Source organism: Oryctolagus cuniculus, chromosome 17 (assembly GCF_964237555.1).
Source record: "Oryctolagus cuniculus chromosome 17, mOryCun1.1, whole genome shotgun sequence".
NCBI classification, from domain to species: domain Eukaryota; kingdom Metazoa; phylum Chordata; class Mammalia; order Lagomorpha; family Leporidae; genus Oryctolagus; species Oryctolagus cuniculus.
In genome coordinates this window covers 26,536,444-26,557,475 of record NC_091448.1, presented here as the reverse complement: position 1 = coordinate 26,557,475, position 21,032 = coordinate 26,536,444, and the positions used below count along the sequence as shown (strand labels likewise).

The following is a 21,032-nucleotide window of genomic DNA, read 5'->3' as shown; positions in this document are numbered from 1 at the left end:
CCAGAGAAAGAAAACTCCTCCAGGATCTTACAGCGCTTTGTGCCTCCCACCACTCAGATCGGCTGTACTCAGGTCAGCTGATGGGGCGCCTTCCACACTGCACAGCGTGTTCACACATTGTGCCTATGACTTGTGCCCATCGTGAGCAGAGGGGGGACACTCAGGAGATGCTTATGACACCTGAAGAGGTGCTCCCCTGGGGGGGGGGACCCTGCCCCAGGACCCAGGCCCCTCCGCACCTGCAGGGCATAGGACACAGAAAGGCCCACCAGCCCCGGGTTCAGATTGCTCCTCCCGATGACAGCAAACAGCGCCGCGAAGAGCACAACACAGTTCCCCACGAACTCCACTCGGATGCCCAGCCACCTGTGGGGCAGCAGAAAAGGAGGGAACGGGCAGGGGCGGGAAGGAGCCCACCAGGACCCAGCACACCAGAGAGATGACCTGAGGCTCCTAGAGGACTTGGCGGGGCTGGGGGCCGTTCTGACCTGTTGGAGGCAATGTAGGGGTAGCAGCTCTTCTGGTTGGCGTCCACCTTCGTGTCACTGAGGACCTTGAAGTCTTGGCTGCGGCAGTAGGCCCGGATTACGCTGGTGCCAGTCACAGTCTCCGAAAAGTGGGAGTAGATGGGCGAGCGGCTGATCGACTCCAGCCGCTTCAGCTGCCGTGACGTAGCCACGTAGAAGCGCTGATGGGGGCCGGGGAGAGAGCTTGGGTCAGGGCCATGGAGCCCTCAACTCCATCCTGCCTATGCCCTAATCCATGCATGCCCTTGGGCCACCTCCCTTCTCCCAGGATGAGAACTCGCTGTCTTTCTTTCTGTTCGGTTTGCTCCACAGGGCAGGACACTTCCTCCATGAAGCCCTTCCTGGTTCTCTCTCAGCTCCTGCTCCCTCACCCTCTCTTGGGGAACCTGGATCACAGCACTCAGCTTGCGTGGTCTCTTAAGTCAAACAAATGCCCAGTTTTGCTTAGCAGTCCTTGCACTGAGTTCATAGGCCCACACTTTTACAACATGTGCAATATTAAGATCATTTTGTATCCTTTTTCTTAAAGAGCCCTTCCCTGCCTGTTCAAGCTCAGTCCCACAGTTTCCATCCCCTCTCCCCCATGGGCCCTAAGGTGGTGTAACTGCCCTGGACCAGCATGGGCCCAGTTCCCGCTGCAGCCCCCACAGCCAGTGCACAGCTCCCATCTGCCCCGCCCCACTGGGTCCCATCCTCGACGGATGGCTCCACTGCAGAGCAGCTCAGCGATGCAAAAGCCTTTTGCAGTGAGCTGCATCTGAATGTCAACTCATGTATGCTGAGACTGCACACACACACACACACACACACACACACACACACGTGTGCAAAAAGACAGGAAGGAGGCTGGCATTGTGGCACAGCAGATAAAGCTGCCTCCTGTGACTCCTGCATCCAAGTGCTGGTTCGAGTCCTGGCTGCTCTGCTTCTGATCCAGATCCTGCTAACATGCCTGAGAAGGCAGCAAATGATGATCCGAATACTTGGGAGATCTGAATGGAGTTCCTGGCTCCTGGCTCTGGCCTGGCTCTGGCCTGGCCCAGCCCTGGCTTTTGTGGCCATTTGGAGAATGAACCAGCAGATGGAAGATCTCTCTCTCTCTCTCTGACTCTCCCTCTCCCCGCCCACCTCTGTAACTCTGCCTTTCAAATAAATTAATTAAAAAAAAAAAAAGGTGGGAAGGGTACAATGTCCTAAACTGTTCACCATATTTTATTAAAAATTGGCCACAATTTGTGAGCATTGCATTTACTCTCCCACCAATCCTGCAAGATAGGTTCTATGCTTCTCCATTTACAGGTAAGGAGCACGAGTTTCAAGAGCAGTAACAGGAGGCCAGCGCTGTGGCATAGCGGGTAAAGCCACCTCCTGCAGTGCTGGCATCCCACCTGGACACCGGTTCAAGTCCTGGCTACTCCTCTTCCAATCCAGCTCCCTGCTTATGACCTTGGGAAAGCAGTGGAGGGTGGCCCAAGAACTTGGATCTCTGCATCCATATGGGAGACCCAGAAGAAGCTCCTGGCTCTGGCTTCCAATCGGGCCAGTTCCAACCACTGTGACCATTTGAGGAGTGAACCAGAGGATGGAAGACCTTTCTCTCGGTCTCTCCTCTCTATCTGTAACTCTACCTCTCAAATAAAGAAAATCTTTAATAAAAATAAAACAAAGTGCAGTGGCTGACTCACAAAATCCAGCTGCCCCACCACGGGCTGCACCTGCCCACGTGCCAGCGCACCTGCACGAAGGTGTAGAGGACAGCCAGGGGCACGATGACCACGGCGAAGAGCGGCGTGCTGGCCACGATGACCACGAGGGTGGAGAGGGAGTTGAACAAGGAATTGAACAGCATGAGGATGGTGGGGGCCAGAACCTCATCGATGACGTAGATGTCCTTGGAGAAGCGGTTGAGGATCCGGCCGGAGGGCGTCGTGTCGAAGAAGGACTGCGGGGAGTGCATCTTGTTGTGCAGCAGGGAGTGGTGCAGTAGGCGCGCGGCCTGCACGCCACCCACTGCCATCGTGAGTGCCGACAGCATCACCAGGAGCCCTGTTGGCACAGGCGTGGAGGGGCAGACGGGGGACAGAGGGAGGCTCCGAGTCAGGATGATGGCGTGGGGCAGGCAGCAGGGAGGAGAGGATGGAGAGATCCTGGAGCCCCTTCTGGGTCCCCCAACACCCCCCACCCCCAGGCTCACCTTGCAGAATTCCCAAGGTAGCGTAGACGCCCAGCCGCAGGGAAGTGGTGTTCTGTCTCCCACCCATCGAGGCCTCGTTGCTCCACTCGCTGAGCCACACGCTGGCCCCGATGGCGGCTGCGCTCTGGCATATGTACAGGGAGCAGATGACCAGCGTGGTGTAGGGCCCCACAGCCTTGGCATAATCCCAGAACACACTCAGCTTCACCTGCAGAGGGCGGCCGTGGGAGAACGGGTCAGAGGTGTGTCCGCGAGCTCTGGGGCTGCTGGGGGTCTGCTCGCGCTCCCCAGCCCCTCTTGTCCACCCTCCTCACCGTGCCAGTCTCCGCCTTCTCTTCCTGGGTCAGCGCCCCGGTCGCCTTCGCCTTTGCCTCTGTCGCTTGCACCGTCTTCTCGGATGAATCCAGGCGTCTCCGGGTCACGGGCCGACCCTGGCCCTCCCCATCCGAGGACATGGTGCTCATCTCTCTGTGGAGGCAGCGGGTCAGGCCGAGGGAGGGAGCAGGCCTCTGAACACGCACCTGCAGCCGCCCAGCGGGGCAGGCTGGCGCTCACCTCATGAACTGCTTGCGGACCTCGTACAGGACAGGCTCGTTGTCCGTCAGGTCGGTGTGGTTGCTGAGTGTGTCTTCGATCAGCAGCACCTCCTCATCCGCACTTTGCAAGGCTGCAGGGGCGGGGTTGGGGGGGGCCGTGGAAGGAGGTCAGCCAGCTCCCCCTGCAAGCCCCTCCTCCCTCCACCCCCCACGCCAACAAAGGGATCTGGGCGGACAGACACGAGGGAGGAAGCAAGGGACTGAAAGGGCCACAAGAAAGACATGGGTTAGACAACACGAGTCCTTGCGGGGACTGTAGAGAAGGGGACTCAAATGGAAGGTTTAGGAAGCTGGGCTCTGGACTCAGACTGGCCAGACCTAAGGCAGGCAGGGAGAAAGGGGATGACAGTGTCTACCTGTGGCATCACTACGAAGAGCAAAGGAAGGAACGCGTGCTAAGTCCTTGGCCGGAGAGAGGATGACCGCTTATACAGCAGCAGCAAAAAAGGCCCACGTGGGTCTAGGAGCCAGTCCAGAGTGTGTGGCTGGCGAGCTGGCAGTGGGCAACATGGAGGGGAGTGGGGCATCTTGTGAGCCCAGAGACACAGGAGGCACCATCGGGATAGGTCATTGCCCTCTCTAAGTGCCTGGACGTAGTAATTGTTCATGAAAGCTTGGACGATAACAAATGGTTTTACCAAGTAGTTGCACATATGCCAATTTATCTGCAGAACAGCCTTGGCACACACTCATACATAAGGGCCTGAGACCTTATCCCCTTTTGACAGATGGGAAAACTGAGGCTCTGAGGCCTGAGCTGCTGATCCAGGGCTCCCTGGTTAGGGAAGCAGAGAGAGAGGTGGGACCTGCCTACATCCAGTTTGCTTTCCCTCTGGCGATGTCTGACTGTCACATAGGTTCTTGCTAGAGCCCTGAGCCTGTCCAGAGACACCCAGAGAGCCCCGACAGGGGCCCTGATGGGAGGGCACGGGGATCGGGAGGGCCAGGGGCGGTGGGTACCGGTCCTGCTGCCCTGCTCCTCCTGGTCGTCGTCAGGGGCATAGTTGCGAAGGAAGCTGGCAAAGCTGCCGTTCTGCTGTAGCAGGGCCGAGTAGGGGCCCACCTCAGACACCTGCCCGTCAGCCAGTACGATGATGAAGTCCGTCTGTGGCAGGAAGCTGATGCCGTGTGTCACCAGCACCCGAGTCTGTGGAGAAGGCACAGGTGTGGAGCTGTGGGGTGAGCGGGAGGTGCCTGCGCTCCAGCAAGCACTCACTTGCTGCTCGGCGCAGCCTGCGCGGTGCCTGTGGGGCCTGCGTCCCATGGGGCTCCTCTGCCAACCATGCCACACTCCTGTGTCTCAAGGTTTCCCCCACCCCCACTCCACCTCCAGGTCTCACCGGAGCCCCTCAGCCTGCTCTCTCGTGGGTTCAGCTCCCCACGCCTCCTCTGGCCTCACCTTGCCGGCCAGCACACCTTCTGGCCCGATGACTTGGTCAAAGATGTGCTTGGCCACGTGGGAGTCCACGGCCGACAGCGGGTCATCCAGCAGAACGATGTCGGAGTCGCTGTAAACTGCTCGGGCCAGGCTGACCCGCTGCCGCTGGCCCCCCGAGAGGTTGATGCCCTGGGGGGAGAAGGAGGGGGTCAGACAGGCCTGGGCCCTTGTCCACCCACCCAGGCAGACCTTTGAATGCATGGTTTGCAGGACTCCTGGTGTCCCTGTGGGGTTGAGAGGCCACAGAGGAAGGGGTGGTGGCTGGCAGAGTCCACCCAGGCGGGTGAGGCCATCCTCCTCCCTTGCTTCCCTGCCCAACCCAGGGTCCAGCCAGGGATGAACGGGTCAGTAAAGCTCAGTGTGTCCACCCCCCCGCCCAGGGGACTGTTATTCGGCTGAGAAAGGCAGGGGATCCTGACACACGCCGCAGCGCGGATGAACCCTGAGGGCATCACGCTGAATGAAAGCAGCCCAGCACCAGAAGACAGATCTCACGCGATTCCACTCGCACGCACAAGGCCCCTAAGTGGCTCCACTCCCAGAAACAGAGCAGAGGTGGCCACCAGGGCCCGGTGGCAAGGGGGCTGGGGACTTTACTGGATATGGAGTTTCAGCTTTGCAAGATTGAAAAGGTCCAGGAGACCGGTGATGCCAACAATGTGAACACACCTGAGAATGACTAAGTGGCTGGGGTTGTGGCACAGCAGGTTAGGTTGCCCACAGCCCCTAGTAGAGTGCTGGTTTGACAAGCCCCCGCTGCTCCACTGCAGATCCAGCTTCCTGCTCATGTGCCTGGGAAGGCAGCAGTCATGGCTCAAGCACTCGGGTTCCTGCTATGCACCTGGGAGAACTGAAGGGAGCTCCAGGTTCTTGTCTTCAGTCTGATCCAGCCCCAGCTGTTGCAGGCATTTGGGACATGAACCAGGAGATGCAAGATCTGTCTATCTGTGTCAGTCTATCTTTCAAATAAATAAATATTTTTCTAAAATTTACTAAGATGGGGCTGGCATTGTGGTACAAATTAAGCCACCATCAGTGATGCCAGCATCCCATACGGGTGCCACCACCCAGCTCCCTGCTAGTTTGCCTGGGAAAGCAGAAGATGGCCCAACCCATCTTGGGCCTTTGCCATCCATGTGGGAGACATGGATAGAATTCTAAGCTCCTGGCCTGGCCCAGCCCTGGCCACTGTGGCCACTCGAGGAATGAACCAGCAGAAGGAGATCTCTGTTTCTCCCTCTCTATCTTTTAAATAAATAGATCTTTTTAAAAAATGAGTAAGATGGGAGCCAGCACTGTGGTGTAGCAGGATAAAGCCACTGCCTGCGGTGCTGGCATCTCATATGGGCACCAGTTCAAGACTTGGCTGCTCCACTTCCAATCCAGCTCTTGCTATGGCCTGGGAAAGCAGTAAAAGATGGCCCAAGTTCTTGGGCCCCTGAACCTGCATGAGAGACCTGGAAGAAGCTCCTGGATTCAGAATGGCCCAGCTCCAGTCATTTGGGGAGTGAACCAGCAGATGGAAGACCTCTCTCTCTCTGTCTTTCTATAATTCTGCCTTTCAAATAAAAAAAATCTTTATAAAAAATGTCTAAGATGATACACATTATGTGAATTTTACCACAATTAAAAATTAAGTAAAATTGAAACTTTTACCAATGCCCCATCTTTAGAATGAAAGCCAAAATTCCAACCAAAGTCTTCAAGGCTCTCCCCCAGTATCACAACTTCTGATTGCACCAAAGTACATAAGAGTGCACACCCAGGTGCACCTGTTCTTCTTGACTCACTCCTCCCACTGCTTTCTGTGACTCTGGTGAAAGCCACAGCCTTCCAATGAACTCAATGAACTGCAAGGCCCTCGCTGACCTGGCTGCCTGGTCACCTGTCTGGTCTCATTTCCTCCCCTGGCCCCTTGGTCACCATGCTCCAGATACACATGTCCTTGCTGGCCTTCCAGTGCCCAACTCCTGCCCCAGGGGCTTTGGCTCCCCGTGCTCTCTGCTGCCCTGCCCCTCCCTGAGCTCCATGGCCCCCAGACAGGGCTCCCCAAGACAGGACTTTCTCCCTCTTCTTGTTCAGGTCTCCCACCTCAGTGAGGCTTGCAAGCCACCCAGACAATGCCGCTCGCTTGGTGTGCATTCCTCACTCCTGCTCTCCTTTGGCATTTCTAACAGAGCATCTATTTGACTTCTTTCTCTTGCTAATGGTCTTGCTCCCCTACTGAGACGTAAGGTAGAAGGCGGCAGAGATTTCAGCCAGGTGCACTCACTACTACATAAGATTGTCTGACACAGAGCAGAGGCTTAATCAAAACCGGGTGGATGGATGGACGGTCGGTGGGTCGGTTCGTTGGAAGGAAGAGAAGATGGCTGGCTGGCTGGCTGGCTGGCTGGCTGGCTGATGAACTCATCGTCCTAAATAATGCTTTTCCCTGCACAAAATGCTCTGGCCCCAGAGCATCCCACAGCCTCTGTCTGTCCTTGAGTTGGCCTCTCCTGGTGATAGCTGTTTCCCCAGCAGGTGGCGAAGCGCATGCAGCTACATGCATGTATGACTGAATGAATAACAGTCTACAAGCTGGGCCATGCGTGCTGGCTCCTCAGGGATGGGAGGGAGCCCCCATACCTTTTCTCCGATCTCCGTCTGGTCCCCACCAGGCAGAACCTCCAGGTCGGCGAGCAGGGCACAGGCCTCCAGAGTCCGGTGGTAGCGTTTGGGGTCCATGGGCCGGCCGAAAAGCACGTTTTCCTGAAGCGTGCAGTTCTGGATCCAGGCCTGCTGGGGCACATAGGCCACGGAGCCCTGGCCACGGGAAAAGTTGACCTTGAGGCTTCCGCGAGGACTGGTCAAGCCCCGCGCCTTCCCCAGGGGCCCCTGCCTTCTCACCTTCACAGACACCTTGCCTTCCAGCTTCTCCATCTCTCCCAGTAGGGCGCACACCAGTGAGGACTTCCCGCAGCCCACAGGCCCCACCACGGCCACCAACGCCCCTTTTGGGATCTGGATGTCTAAGCTGGGGGCAAGCAGCACCAGTCAGAGCCAAGGATCAGGTTCGCACCCTTCGCTCCACCTGGAGACCCAAGCCCCCTCCCTTGCAAGCAGCACCCTGGCACGACGAGGTCCACCTGCAGTCCAGGTCTGACACCGGGGTTGTGGGGCGGGGGCGGGGCATTCTGTGATTAACCTGGCCTTCAGCCCAGCTGGGGCAGCTGAGATGGGAAGGGGAAAAGCTGGCACCTGTGCAGGATGGGTGGCAGGTCCTGGGCCCAGGTGAAGGTGCCACTGTGGACGGTGATGGCATAGCCTGGGGGGACCAAGGTGCACAGGGTCAGGGAGCCCAGGGGACTGGCAGGAAGCCCAGGCCTGGGGGAGGGGAGTCCTGGGGGAAGTTCATGGGCTCCGGAAGAGAGGGGAAGGCGGGGAGCCAAAGTAGATGTGAAAAGAGGAAGAAGAAAAGAGGTCACGAAAAGGGTCTTAGCATATCAGAGAGTGCACTGGAGCAGGGCTTGGGGCCAGGGCTGCCCAGCGAGGGCGTCTGTGGACCTGGGGAGATGAGCTTTCTCTCCACACACTGGGGGTCAAGTTCATCTTGGGTCAGGAAATGCTGGATCCGTTTCAGAGACACGCTGGTCTGCAGGAAAGGCGTGAGTCAGCCCCAAGATCAGCTCGTCTCATGGCCCCACCCTCTTACCCTGGCTGGGTCCCCCACAGAGGGCACAGACCCCAGTGCTGGGGTCCCCTCCCATGACCGACTCTTTCGTGGCTGCCACTGCCCTAAGATAAGGTCCAGGTCAGTAAGACGAGGCTGTCTCCAGCTCTCAGGCTCTGAGACCTCAGCGGGCCTCCTGGGACTCCCAGCGACCTCATTCAAACACGAACCACCCTCTGTCATGCCACACGGCCCCCAGAGGTTGGGATAGTTCTCCGTCATCATCGCCCGGCCTGGCGAGCTGCCCCGACTCCCGCAGAAGCCCCAGCCCTGGCCCAGGTTACCTGAGTCAGGTTGCTGATGAGCTGGGGCAGCATGTTGAGGGGCACCTTTAAGATATTGAACAAGGACACGGACACGAAGGCCTTCTCGGCATCCAGCACGTTGTTCTCGTCCACGCACACGTACACTCCGAGGGTTATCAGGGTCACCTGGGCGGCACGGGGCGTGGGCGTCAGGGGGCAGTCTGCTGGGCGCCAGCCACAGCAGGGGAGCCCAGCCACGGCACAGAGCCTCACCAGGAAGGGGGTGCAGACCCAGATGAAGTTGGAGAGGGCCTGCAGGTAGGCCGACTTGCGCAGCAGCTGGAGCTCGTTCTGCCTGATGTCTTCTACTTGCTTCAGGAAGCTGGGCTCCCAGGCGTACAGCTTCAGCACCTTGATGCCACCCAGGATCTCGCTCATAAGCTTGATGCGCGAGTCCTTGAACTTCATTTGCTCCACCTGTGCGGCAGAACGCGCAGCCCTGGTGCACCTGCTCCTCTTCCCAGAGTCTCTGCCCAGGCTGGGGGGCTCAGGCCTTCTGCACATTCTCAGGTGCGGCCCCTCCACACCGCTTACCAGCTTTTTTCACGCCTCCCGGCAGGGCCTGTACTAAACCTCAGCCCCCTCCCCTGTATTCCTTTTGTTCCCAAAGCCACCGCTTCACAGGGATGTCCCCCCAAAGAGACCAGGAGCTCCCCGAGGGGCTGGCCGGTTCATTTCTCTTTCTCCCCCCAGGATGGCACAGCAGATAATGCACTCATTCAATGCCTTTCGATTGAGCACCTGCTGTGGGCTAGGCCACGTGCTGGCCACGAAGGGTGTGGTGAGCAGCAGTTCAGACCAGGGCCCCACCTCCATCCCACTGCCGGGGGTACAGATCAGAAGTGATGATCCGAGCAAATGCTTCAGGATAAACCCTTGTGCCTGCTCTGAGGGGAAACAGGGCACTGTGGGAGGACATGGGTGGGGGCTCTAGGTACCCAGAGCTTGGTGGTTTGGAGAAAAGAAAGGGCAGACTGGTGGATGCTTGGCTACACTGTGGGGATGTGGGCCTGCAAGGTGAGCAGGTGGCTGGTGGTGGTCCTAGGAAGTCTGTCATTTTTTTCTAGGTGCAGTTAATGGACTGAGTGGCTCACTATTTGCACTTAGGATAGTCTAGTGGGAAAGGTTCTCTTTGGCACAGAAGATGCGGGGTTGAGTCCCAGCTGTGCTTCACTCTGGATGGCCTTAACCTCTCTGGGCCTCGTTCCACAGCCACCAGATGAGTGTGGTGAAGGCAGAGTGAGCTAAGGCTTGTATATGTGGCTTGGAGTAAGCCACATGGTAGAGAGGTGCCCAGGCTAGTGAACACCCTCCCCCAGACACCTGGGCCTGTGCCCCACGCAGTGCACCTCTGAGAGCACCCACCTGGAAAGCACGCATCTTCATGGCCACACCTCCATTGAGTGGGATCAGCAAGACCATGAGGGCAACTCCAGCCAGGACGGAGGGACCCAGGATCTGCAGAAGCACAGGTAGATGGTGAGACAGGTGGATAGCTAACCAACACCCAGAGCCAGAAGCCACCAAACAAACAGAGCCCCATGGAAACATGGGGATGGGCCAGAAGCAAAGAATGGCAGTTGATCAAACAGATGGAGACAGAATGATGACATTGCAGAGGCCCCTAGCCACCAGATTACAACAACAGGACAAACAAGAGGCACAGAAGTGTGACCAGACACACAGGGAGGCAAATACAGTGACAGCCAGCGTCACATCCACTCTGCCCCCAAGGCCCTCGCTTCCCTGGGCTCCTGTGGGAAGAGCGATGGCAGAGGCAGAAAGACGCAGGTGCACACCCTAGCAACCTCCAAGGCTTGTTTCCCCTTGCCAATGGCTGAGAAACTCTTGTGCCCATTACACAGCCCCCCTGCTGACCCAGAATTACCCTCTCTTGTACTTTTGCAGTAAGGCCGGAGGAAGGGGGCAGAGGTCAGGGGTCAAGGGTCACCTGCCAGAGGAAGTAGATTGCCAGGATGACCTGCAGGGGTGCTGACCACAGCAGGTTGAGGAAGGGTGAAACGTCCATGAAGCGCTGGGCATCCACTGACATGAGGTTGACCATTTCTCCCACTGTGGACTCACGTTTCACAGAATTGGTGATGACCAGCGCCTGCAGGTGGATAGACAGCAGGGAATGGACTGGACCCAGAGCCTCTCCCAGCTGCCCAGGGCCGGCCCCTCCCCCATGGCCAACTCCAGCCCACCTTCCTGTAGATGACCCCGATGATGCCGGTGCGGAGCCTCAGGGCCGTCACAAAGATGCAGTGGTAGTACTGGTGCAGGATCAGCGTCTGCGTCACGGAGCACAGGAACATCAGCCCGGCCACCAGGAAGCCCCACCAGGCGGGGGCCTCGGGGTTGGAGATGAACCTGATCAGGATGCTGCCGGAGGAGGGGAGAGGCATGAGGGCGGGCAGCGCCCCTCGCCCCCCACCTGCTGCCCCCAGCTTCCACCCTTGGCTCTGCTGCACTTCCCCCACAGCCCGGCTCCTACAACCTCTGAGCGGGGGCCGCTGGCCCTCCACACCTCCACCACACAGTCCTTGCTGCCAACCCCTTCTGTCACCTGGCCACCATCAGCCTCACCTGCCTACCTCCCTCACCTCCATGAACCAGGTGGCAGGAGGAAATTGGCTAGACTCTCTGCCCCTCCCCTTCCTAAGCTGCCCAGGGCTCTAGGATCTACCATCCAAGGCTTACGGGGACCCTGTCACCCCTCGAATCCGTCCTTCCCACATCAGTGGTCCCCAGTGTTGGTGGTGACCCTGTCTGCCTCCTCCACCGTGGCCTCTTCCAACCCTCTTCTTTCTTCCTGGCCTATCTCACTCCCACTGCCTGCTCCTGGCGGCTCCCGGTCCTCCCACTTAGCCACCCGCTGAGAACCCCCTGCCACCCACATCCTTTCCTCCAAACATCTGCCCCTGAAGCAAAGGACAAGGCAGGCCCTGCTCTGTACCCCAGCCCAGATCCCACCTGCTCCAGCAGGAATGTGCCCCTCACTGCTCCTCCCTCAGCGTGAGCCCCTATTGTTCATCTCCACTGGCGGCTCTGTCATCTATGGGCATGGCTACATCTCTTCACATTGGGACAAATGTCCCCCTGTCCCCATGGAGCCCCCCAGCCAGCATCACAGCCAGGCCTCCCCTTCTGTTAGGGGTTGTCTCCTTAAAAAGTACATTCTAGCCCTGGCACCTTGTTTGGAAATAGGATCCTCGCAGTTGTACTCGGTGTCACCTTGGGGGAGGATGGGCCCTACTCTGGTGATAGGTGTCTTATATAAGAAAGAAGGGCTGGAGCTGTGGCACAGTAGGTTAAGCCTCTGCCTGCAGCGCCGGCATCCCATATGGGTGCCAGTTTGGATGCCAGCTGCTCCACTTCCATTCCAGCTCCCTGCTAATGGACTGGGAGAACAGAAGAAGACCCAAGCGCTTAGGCCCCTGCACCCATATGGGAGACCTGGAAGAAGCTCCTGACTCCTGGCTACAGGTCAGCCCAGCTCTGGCTGTTGTGGCCATTTGGGGGATTAAAGTCCTCTCTCTCTGTCACTCCTTCTGTCGTAACTCTGCCTCTCAGATAAATAAATAAATCTTTTAAGAGAGAGAGAGAAAGCAGAGGGAGATTAGCACACAAAGGCTCTCCTACAGATGCACACACAGAGGAGAAAGCCCTGTGACTCAGGAGGCAGAGGTCAGGGTGATGCATGTGCAAGTTGGAACACCCAGACCTGCCAGCCACTTCCAGGATCTGGGAGACAGGTGTGGGCAGAGCCTTAGCCAGAGCCAGGTCTGCCAACACCTTGACTGTGGACTTCTGGCGCCAGAACTGGGAGGGGAGAAATGTCTGCAGTTCCAGGCCACCCAGTCCATGGTCATTGGCGAGGGTGCACCTCTCTGGACAAGTCTCTAGTATTCCACGTCTCTGGCTCTCTGCAGCCCCCACTCTGGGCCCTTGCGCTCTGTCCAGGCCTCTCTTCTCTGCAAAGTGGGTAACCATCCCCAAGTGCCTTTCACGGGCTCTGTGTGATCGCCAAGTCCCCTCGTTCTCTGTGCTGTGCTCCCAGTCCCAGGCTCTTTTCCCAGCTCTGGTTCCTTGGAGTCCAGCTTTGCGCTTGTCCCTGGGAACCGCCCCCAGCCTTTCCTACACAGGCTCCCTAGGGGGACCAAGCCAAGGACCCCTAAGAATGTGCCCTCCAGAAAGCCAGGAGCCCTCCTTGGACAGCCCACCAGCACCTCTGGCCCAACACAGCCAGGGCTCAACTCACCTCATGCCACCTGCCCAAGCCCCTCCCCGCTCTGAGCACCTCACCCTACAGTCACCTAGGTGCCCTGACTCCTCCCTCTCCCTGGCATGCGCATCCACTACCCGCATAGCTTCTGAACCTTCATCTCCCTCCCTCCCTCCCGGACTTTCACCTGACCTGCTTGGCCCACTTCCCACTGCCCTGCCCACTCTGCCCACTTTCCGCTGCCCTCCTGCGTGCTGCTGGACGACCGTGAAAAGCAAACCAGATGCCCCTCCCTGGCTTCCAGGTTCCAAGGATATCCTCGGCTCTCCCTCCCTGGCGTCCTCTTCCTGCCCCTCCCTCCCTCACCCCTTCTCCAGCATGAACAACACCTGGCCGTCCTGAGTCATGCTGTCTCAGGCCTTTGTCACCGGGCTTGGGCTGCACTTTCCCCTGCTGCTTTGCCTACTGGGCCTCCAAACTTGATAACCTCCTGAGCTGCCCAGTGACCCCTGCTGGCCCCGGCTGGTTCCCTCGCCCCTCCTGGGGCTTTCCAGACACCTGAGCACCCCTCTGCCCCCTGGATCCCGACTGATCCGCACGCTGGTTCTCCCAAGGTTATTTCTGTGTCATTGGTGTCTAGCACTATTCCAGGCTGTTCTTCCCACCCTCTCACTGGGGAGCTCCTTGAAGTCCAGGCCATGGGAGGGACAGGTGATACAGCCTGTTGGTGGTGGCCAGGGCACTGTAGCCGGAGCTCAGAGCCCGGGACTCAGATCCGACTCCATTTCTACCAGCTGTGTGCCCTTGGTCAAGTCCCCTCTGGCTTTCTGCTTTCCCATCTGTGAAATGGGAGGAGGAGCACCTTTGTAAAAGTTTGCTGCCAAGATTTCCAGAGAAAAAGCTTGGTGACGCCTCCTCCACAGTGCCTGGAGCACTGACTGGTTCCCAGCTGATGGGAGCAGCAGGGGAACGGGGAAACTGAGGTAGAGAGACCATGCCACTCGCCAAGGGCCCCGTGAAGGGGAGAGACAGCCTCTGTGGCTCCCAATCGGGCTTCTCGTCGCTCTATGTTCCCCTCATCCAGGCCAGCCCTCGGCCCAGGGAGGAGTGTGCGGACACCTGAGCAGTTGCGGGTTGGTGAAGTTCAGCAGGTCCTGGATCAGCTTGAAGAAGGCGCTGATGAGGAAGGTGGGGCCGAAGGTGACCAGCAGGGCCCGCAGGAAGGACGGCTCCCGGGCCTGGGGCCGGCCGCTCAGCAGTCCCACGGCCTCTCCCGCCACTTTCTTCCCAGATGCTGCTGCAGCCGTGTGTCTGCTCCAGGGAGGGAGAAACAGCAGGCAGGAATGGGCACCTGGGCCCCCCTGCCCCTACTGGAAGCCAAGGAGGGGGAAGTGGGAGAGGGGGAGAGAGAGGAAGAGGTGGGGCAGTGGGAGGAGGGAGCTGATTTCTGGGCTCTTGGAACTCCCAGGTGACTCTGTCTGCAGGTGGCCAGGCATCCCCCACAAGGAGTCTAAACCCCTGCTGTCCCAGCCTCTGGTCTCTCCCTGTCTCCCCCTCCCCCGCGCCCCCCCCGGGGGGGGTTGGTTCTGGGTATGAGGCTGTGAGGAGAGGGGAGATGGGGTGTGGGACAGGGCAGGGAGTGGGTGAGGTGGCTTGGAGGGACAGAGATAGTGTGGCAGGCCTTCCCTGAGCCTGCAAGCCATGGAAGCCAAGGTACTGCTTGCTACCCATGCCCCAGGCCTTGGTCCCTCCCACACCTGGGCATGATCAGGGCTCTGAGCTGAACCAGCTTCCAGCTCCTAGGCCTATGCATGTGGATGGGAGGGAAGAGGGCTCTGTCCTGGGGTCAGATGGACTCAGGCCTGACTCTCCGGGCCGGACAGCTGGCCAGAGCCAGGCACATGGGTTCTCCAGGGGAGGCTGCCAGAGGGAAGGTCCCTGGGCAGGAGAATCACTGAGCCACCGCCTCTGGCCACATCCGGACAAGAGGCAGGACTGAAGGGGGCCGAGGGAAGTTTCTGGAATCTGCCCTTTATAATAGGCTGGGTAGTGTAGAGGGAAGAGCAGGACCTGTGGGGCCAGGCAGCTGGGTGCAGATTCCAGCTCTGTTGCCACCTGCTAAGGGCCGCAGGGCACGCCACTAAACCTCTGTGCCTCGGGGTCCCTGCCCATAACGCAGGGACAATAGGACCCACACTGTAGGCTGGTGAGGGGTTAGACGAGGTGATTGACATGCTAAGGACTGGCCTTGGGATACAGTAAGTGCTGCGGAGGTGTCCTGGCCCTGCCCAGACCCAGGCTTCCAGGCAGGAGTCCCAAGGTCACCAAGGAATCTCCTGCACCTGCTCGCCTCCCCCTCCTCTGCAGGTGATCACCCCAGGCCCAGCAGTGTCCCCTGCAGGAGACCTTGGGCCTAGAGGCACAGGGGGAGCGAGTGGCATCGGGGCACGGGGAAGGCCTCACCGCGCAGCCTGCTTTTGCTGCTGCTCCCACGCCTGGAGCAGCCTCTGCACCACCATCTGGGAGCGGTCGTCCTCGTTCAGGGACCAGAGATCCTGCTCCTCCAGGGGCCGCCGGTAGCCGAGGATGACCAGCCTGGGCGAGGAGGTGGGCACAGCCCCCACAGAGGGTCAGAGTGCAGCAGCCGGAGCTGGGGTGAGTGTTTGCAGGGCCCCAGGCTCTCCTTGGGGTGCTGTGGTCTATGGCGCTGTCTCCCTTACTCCCGAACTCAACTCCTGCCTCCTCCCTCCTGACTTCCTACCTCTGGCCCCTCCCGCCCAGGGGTCCCACCTCCCCCCAAGCCCTGGAGGGAAACTCCATGCCACCCGGGTCCTGGGCCAGGACCAGGCACGATGGATGCAGCCCTGGCTTCAGATGCTTCCTCAGGGCAGTGTGGTTAATGAGTTGTCACCCAGGTCACAGACACAATTATCCTGCTCAAGTCGCTCTGAGGGACAGCCAGGGAGATAGATGACAAGCAGCAAGCTCAGCCCGGATGGAAGGTTCAGAGCTCACTGTGATCTCTCCTTGCAGCCCCTGGGCCAGATGCAGCCTGGGAGTGGAACGGGCCAGGGCCCTGCCCCCAGCTCACCGGCTCACACACAGCTCCCAGCTCCATGCCCACTGGGATGGGCGTTTGGGGCGGGGTGGGGGGTGCCAGCCAGGCCCTGCTGCTCAGGTTCTGATGCTGTGGCTCGCTCCCTTCCTCTCTCACCCCCTACCTCCCTCCCGCTCTGGCCCAGGCTGGAGGAAAAGCCCACTCACTTTGTGAACCACCAGAAAGACAGGCGGGAGAGGAAGCCAGCGCTGCCCTCTGGGCAGGGGTTCTAGAAGGTGAGAGAATGGAACGGGGGAATCAGGAGCGCCCACCACCCCCTCACTCCTCAAGCCCCAGGTTACCTCCCCTCGGAAGGATCTGGAAGGGATGGGGGTTGCCGGTGAGGGATGGGCTGGGGAGTGAGCAAACTCACGGGGTCCGTGTTCTTGGGGGAGAAGAAAGGCGGCTTCTCCCTGAAGCAGGACAGGACGAGCGCCGACAGGACCAGCGCGAAGTAGATGTAGAAGGTGGAGAAACGGAAGGTGTCTGAGATGGCGCCCTGTGGGGGATGGGGTAGGGGAGTGTGCGAAGCCAGCCCGGCCAGCAGCCCCTGTCCTGTGGGTCTCCGGGCATCAGGCTCCTCTGAGGTCCCCAGCCAGGGGATTCTGAGCTCGGGGACAGTGCATGGGGTCGTGGTTGATGAGGACTTGCCCTGTGCCAGGCGTGAGGCCAGCACTCCACCCCGATACCGTGTCTCACCCAGGCACAACCTGGTGCCAAGGGGGTTGTGGTGCCCATTCTGCAACTGAGAAATGCCCCAAAGAGCCAGAGTAAGCACCCGGTTGAGAGCCTGGGCTCCAAGTTACTCTGCAGGGTAGCGCCAAGATTGGCCCCCGGCACTCCACCCCTCCCCCTCGCCCCGTCCCCGCCCCAAGGCCAAGAAGAAGGCCAGGGAGGAAGAAAGCAGACAACACTGACAGTGGGCCATCCAGCTGGTCAGAATGGTACACGCGTGTCTGCACACACATGCTTGTGACGCGAACCTGACACACATCAGACAGTGCACCTGGTGGAGGTGGCACAGAGCAGTCCTGCACTCCCACAAGTGTCCAACAGTGGCAGTGTCTTTGCCCCATCCCCTGTGCCACATTGGTCCCCCATCTGCCGCCTGCTTCCGGCCAGAGATACAGCAAGCGAGGAACAAGGAGAAAAGACCTGAACTGAGAGGAGCAGGCAGGGGCAGTAGGGAGGGGTCTGGGATGAGGCAATGGCCTTGAGCCCTGAAGTCGCCCCCTGGACAGGTCTGGGCCTGGCAGGTTCCCCTCCTCCTTTCCTTACCTCTGCCATTGCTGCGAGGATCTTGGAGCGGAAGGGGATGATGGCACAGACCACGCACAGGAACCAGAAGATGATGAGGACCCCCGAGGACTGCACACCCCGCAGCCGCTCGTACTGGATCAGCAGGGTGGCCAGCAGCTGCGCAGGGAGGGCGGGCGGGCCCGGCCCAGCCAGAGAACACACATCTGGACCTGCCTCCATGCGGCCCTGCCCGCGCATGCCCAGGTGTGTCTGGGGTAGCTGTGTCCTCTTCCCACTCCCGAGGTGTCCAGCTGACTCCTCAGGGCCCCCCGCCACCCCACCACTGCTCACCAGAGACCTCCCCCTACCCAGCTTCCCCGGGCCCCACACTGACCATGGTGACCCCCACCACTAGGGGGGTGACGAAGAAGACAGGGGCAGGGGCCTGGTCATGCACCAGGCCATGGAAGGAGTAGAAGAGATCCGCCCAGGAGACACACCACAGCAGGACACCCAGGGCCTGTGAATGGGGCATGGGTTGCAGGCACGGCCCCTGCTGGGGAGCGGTCTTTGCTCCCGAAGCCAAGCCGGGAGACCTGTCCCAGCCTGGCCCTGAGGGCTGGGAGGTACTACCTCAGCATGAGCCCGAGCTGCAGGGCAGGTGAGGCTGGGGAACCTGGCTGTGGAGGATGGCAGGCTCCGAGAGACTCAACAGAAGCAGGATCCCCCAGGTCCTGCCCCCCACCCCCCCGGAGGACAGCCTTGCGCCCCTGACCGTCTTAAGCCTGCACAGGCGGGAGAGGACGATGTAGCCATGATGGTGGTGCCGCAGGTAGAGCAGGTAGCAGGGCAGCGCGGCCCACAGGTAGATGCAGGGGACCCAGGCCAGCAGGGAGTTCTGGAAGCATGGAGTGAGGTCCGGGTTGTCCGTGTGCACAGACAGGTTGGAGTCCTGGGGACAGAGAGAACCATGCAGGCTGTGGCAGCCTCCTGAGGAAAGGCCCCTCCTGAGGCCGGGCCAGGGAGCTGCTCCATCAGAGACTGGGGCAAGGGCTGGAGAAGGCGAGACCCTGAGAGCCCGGGAGCCCCCCCAACACACACCCCCACGGAGGCCGCGGCTAATTGAAGGGTAATGCAGACACAATAAATGCACAAGTCCATGAGCTTGACAGTGGTCTGCAAACCATTGCCACAATAAACATGGAGAGTAAGTCCCTGTGGTCCCCCAAGTGCCCCCAGGCCCCTTTGCTGCCCTCAGGGCTCCTCTGTGCCATTCTAGAGTCCCACTTTTTTAAGAAAAAAACTGTAATTTTTATTTTACCCAGGTGACACCAGCATGCAGTTGAGAAGTCCGGGTCCTCCTTAGGCCTCTCCCAGGAGGGGCCAGCAGTGTCCCTGAGCCTTGGCTGCCTCTGCCTTCTACAGGGGGTGGCCCCATCCTGCTACACCCACCCCACTGGGCAGCCACAATCAAGGGGAAGTGGGCAGATTGTCACACATCTCTAGGTTGAGGGTGACCAACCATCCCCCTGAAACTCAAAGCCCAGCGGCCGGGGAAACCCTCACCCCCGGGGTGGATGGGCACCTGGCACCTGGCCTTGGGACAGAAGCCTAACTACACTGATGAGCTTTTTGGGAAAGAGATGAGGGACTAAATCAATTAATCAGCACATATTTTACTAACATCGCTTCCCCCAAAGCCACCGAAGTACTAATGTTTTTTGAATTCCTTCTTGCAAAGCCTTAGATGTTTTTCACAGAAAATAGAAACAAGGAGCAAGGAAAAGCACCCACGATCCTATCCCCCTGGAGACAACCATGACCCGAGGCTGCGCCCCGCTAACTGGCAGAGTAACTGGCGCAGGAACTGGTCAGCACGGAAGCCTGATTTTCCTTTTGTCTGGTCTGTCGGTTTGGTTTGATTTCTCTCTTTCAGTGGGTGGGGAGGTCTCAGTGTTTGGGAAGGGGCGGGGCGCTGGGAATCGGGTCATTCAAGGCAGCCTCCTCAGCTGGTGGCCTAGTGGTGTTTGCTGTGGGATGGATTTAGGTCTGGGGGCTGGGGATCCACCCCTCAGGGGGCAGACTTTGACTTCTCTGCCCACAATGATCGGCTGGTTTGGGGTGGGGGCGGGGGAGTGGTGGACGGGGCTTGGAGGGGCCCTGAGAGGGGATGGGAAGCAGCCTGGGTGTCTAACCTCACCTTACACTGCACCCCCCCATCCAGCCGCTGCCTTCAGCCTCCCCCATCCCTCCCTGCTACAGCCCTCCAGCACCTGAGCGTTTCTAGACAACAGATGGACCCCTTTCAGCTCTCTCCGCTCTCCTGTGCCAGCAATCACCCCTCCACCTGCTTTCTACCTCCCAGGGAGGTGTTGATGTCTTGTCTGCCGCTGTCCTCACCTCTTCTCTGTCCTTGGGGTTTGCATCTTTTTTTTTTTTTTTTAATTTAAAGATTGACTTACTTATTTGAAAGGCAGAGACAGAGAGAGAGAGAGAGAGATCTTCTATCCTCTAGTTCACTCCCCAAATGCCTGCAACAACCAGGGCTGGACCAGGCTGAAGGCAGGAGCCAGGAACTCCATCTGGGTCTCCCCCATAGGTGGCAGGAACTCAAATACTTGGGCTAGCACCTGCTGCCTCCCAGGTACATTAATGGGGAATCGGACTGGAAATAGACGTGAGACTCAGCCCAGGCATTCTGTTATGGGATACAGGTGTCCCAAACAGCAGCTCAACCCACCGCTGTCCCAGGTCTGCATCTTTCATTCCCTACGTCCTTAGAATGGAAACTCGGGGAGGACTGCAGCTAAAGGGCCGTGTTCAAGCGACAGAGTCTTTCCGGCTGCAACATCAATCGGCTCCTGTCAACTCCCGTGTAGGTCTCCCCCGCAGCAGCGCCTTCCCCAGCCTCGTCAGCTACTCTCTGTGTCCCACCCTGTGGGCCCGGCCCTGGTTCTGGCCTTGGCCCCCGACTCTCTCTCCCACTGCTGCTTCCAGATTGCACCAAGAAGCGCCAGACCCCCATGCACAGCTCAGATCACCTCCTGAGCCTCAGATCCACTTCCTGCCGCCTCTCAGGTGGTCTCCACCACGCATCTTCAACAGCTCTCAAAACCAGCTCCCCCACCCCACCCCCGACACGACCAGCCCTGGCCCTGCCCTGGTTCGGCCTGCCAAGGGTATCAGTGCTCTCCCTCCATCCGGACGCCCAGGAGGGCCCCGGGTCCCGATGCTTCCTCGAGGAGGCACAGCAGCCTTGAGGAGTTCAAACCCTGGCTTCACTTCTTTTAAGCTGTGTGATCTTGGACAAGGGGCTTCACCTGTTATTTTTCAAGGCCTTAGACTCTTGAAGAGTACCCATGGGGGTGGGTGTTCAGCAGTAGTTGTTAAAAATTGCTGCTCAGGGGAGATGGGAGGGGTGCGAGTGGAAGGGAAATTATGGGGGGGGGGGGAGCCAACGTAATCCATAAACCGTACTTTGGAAATTTATATTTACTAAATAATAAAAAAAAGAGCCTAGGGTGATTACTGACCCCCTAAACAAGAGTGTCAATTTGTTAAGTCAACAACAGGAGTCACTGTGCACTTACTCCTCATGTAGAATCTTTGTCCTTAATGTGTTGTACAATGTGAATTAATGCTGTAACTAGTACTCACACAGTATTTTACACTTTGTGTTTCTGTGTGGGTGCAAAC

At 58.9% G+C, this 21,032-nt stretch overlaps 1 protein-coding gene across 2 annotated transcripts in view; it reads right to left on the bottom strand.

Annotated features, from left to right (window-relative positions):
* The window catches only part of ABCC3 (ATP binding cassette subfamily C member 3), a 40,991-nt gene that overhangs the window by 10,372 nt on the left and 9,587 nt on the right, over positions 1-21,032 (bottom strand). For both annotated transcript variants that reach the window (XM_008271295.4, XM_070060856.1), the window contains exons 2-25: positions 18,112-18,288; positions 17,731-17,856; positions 17,376-17,513; positions 16,471-16,596; positions 16,265-16,326; positions 15,464-15,595; positions 14,120-14,311; positions 10,980-11,157; positions 10,724-10,885; positions 10,138-10,230; positions 8,986-9,189; positions 8,752-8,898; positions 8,302-8,389; positions 7,996-8,062; positions 7,645-7,771; positions 7,384-7,560; positions 4,717-4,884; positions 4,278-4,464; positions 3,277-3,388; positions 3,036-3,189; positions 2,722-2,929; positions 2,263-2,573; positions 489-688; positions 240-366 (exon numbers count right to left, since the gene is read on the bottom strand). In XM_008271295.4, coding sequence (XP_008269517.2) covers positions 240-366; positions 489-688; positions 2,263-2,573; positions 2,722-2,929; positions 3,036-3,189; positions 3,277-3,388; positions 4,278-4,464; positions 4,717-4,884; positions 7,384-7,560; positions 7,645-7,771; positions 7,996-8,062; positions 8,302-8,389; positions 8,752-8,898; positions 8,986-9,189; positions 10,138-10,230; positions 10,724-10,885; positions 10,980-11,157; positions 14,120-14,311; positions 15,464-15,595; positions 16,265-16,326; positions 16,471-16,596; positions 17,376-17,513; positions 17,731-17,856; positions 18,112-18,288 — 3,663 coding nt within the window. The remainder of the gene's footprint in view (positions 1-239; positions 367-488; positions 689-2,262; positions 2,574-2,721; positions 2,930-3,035; positions 3,190-3,276; positions 3,389-4,277; positions 4,465-4,716; positions 4,885-7,383; positions 7,561-7,644; positions 7,772-7,995; positions 8,063-8,301; positions 8,390-8,751; positions 8,899-8,985; positions 9,190-10,137; positions 10,231-10,723; positions 10,886-10,979; positions 11,158-14,119; positions 14,312-15,463; positions 15,596-16,264; positions 16,327-16,470; positions 16,597-17,375; positions 17,514-17,730; positions 17,857-18,111; positions 18,289-21,032) is intronic.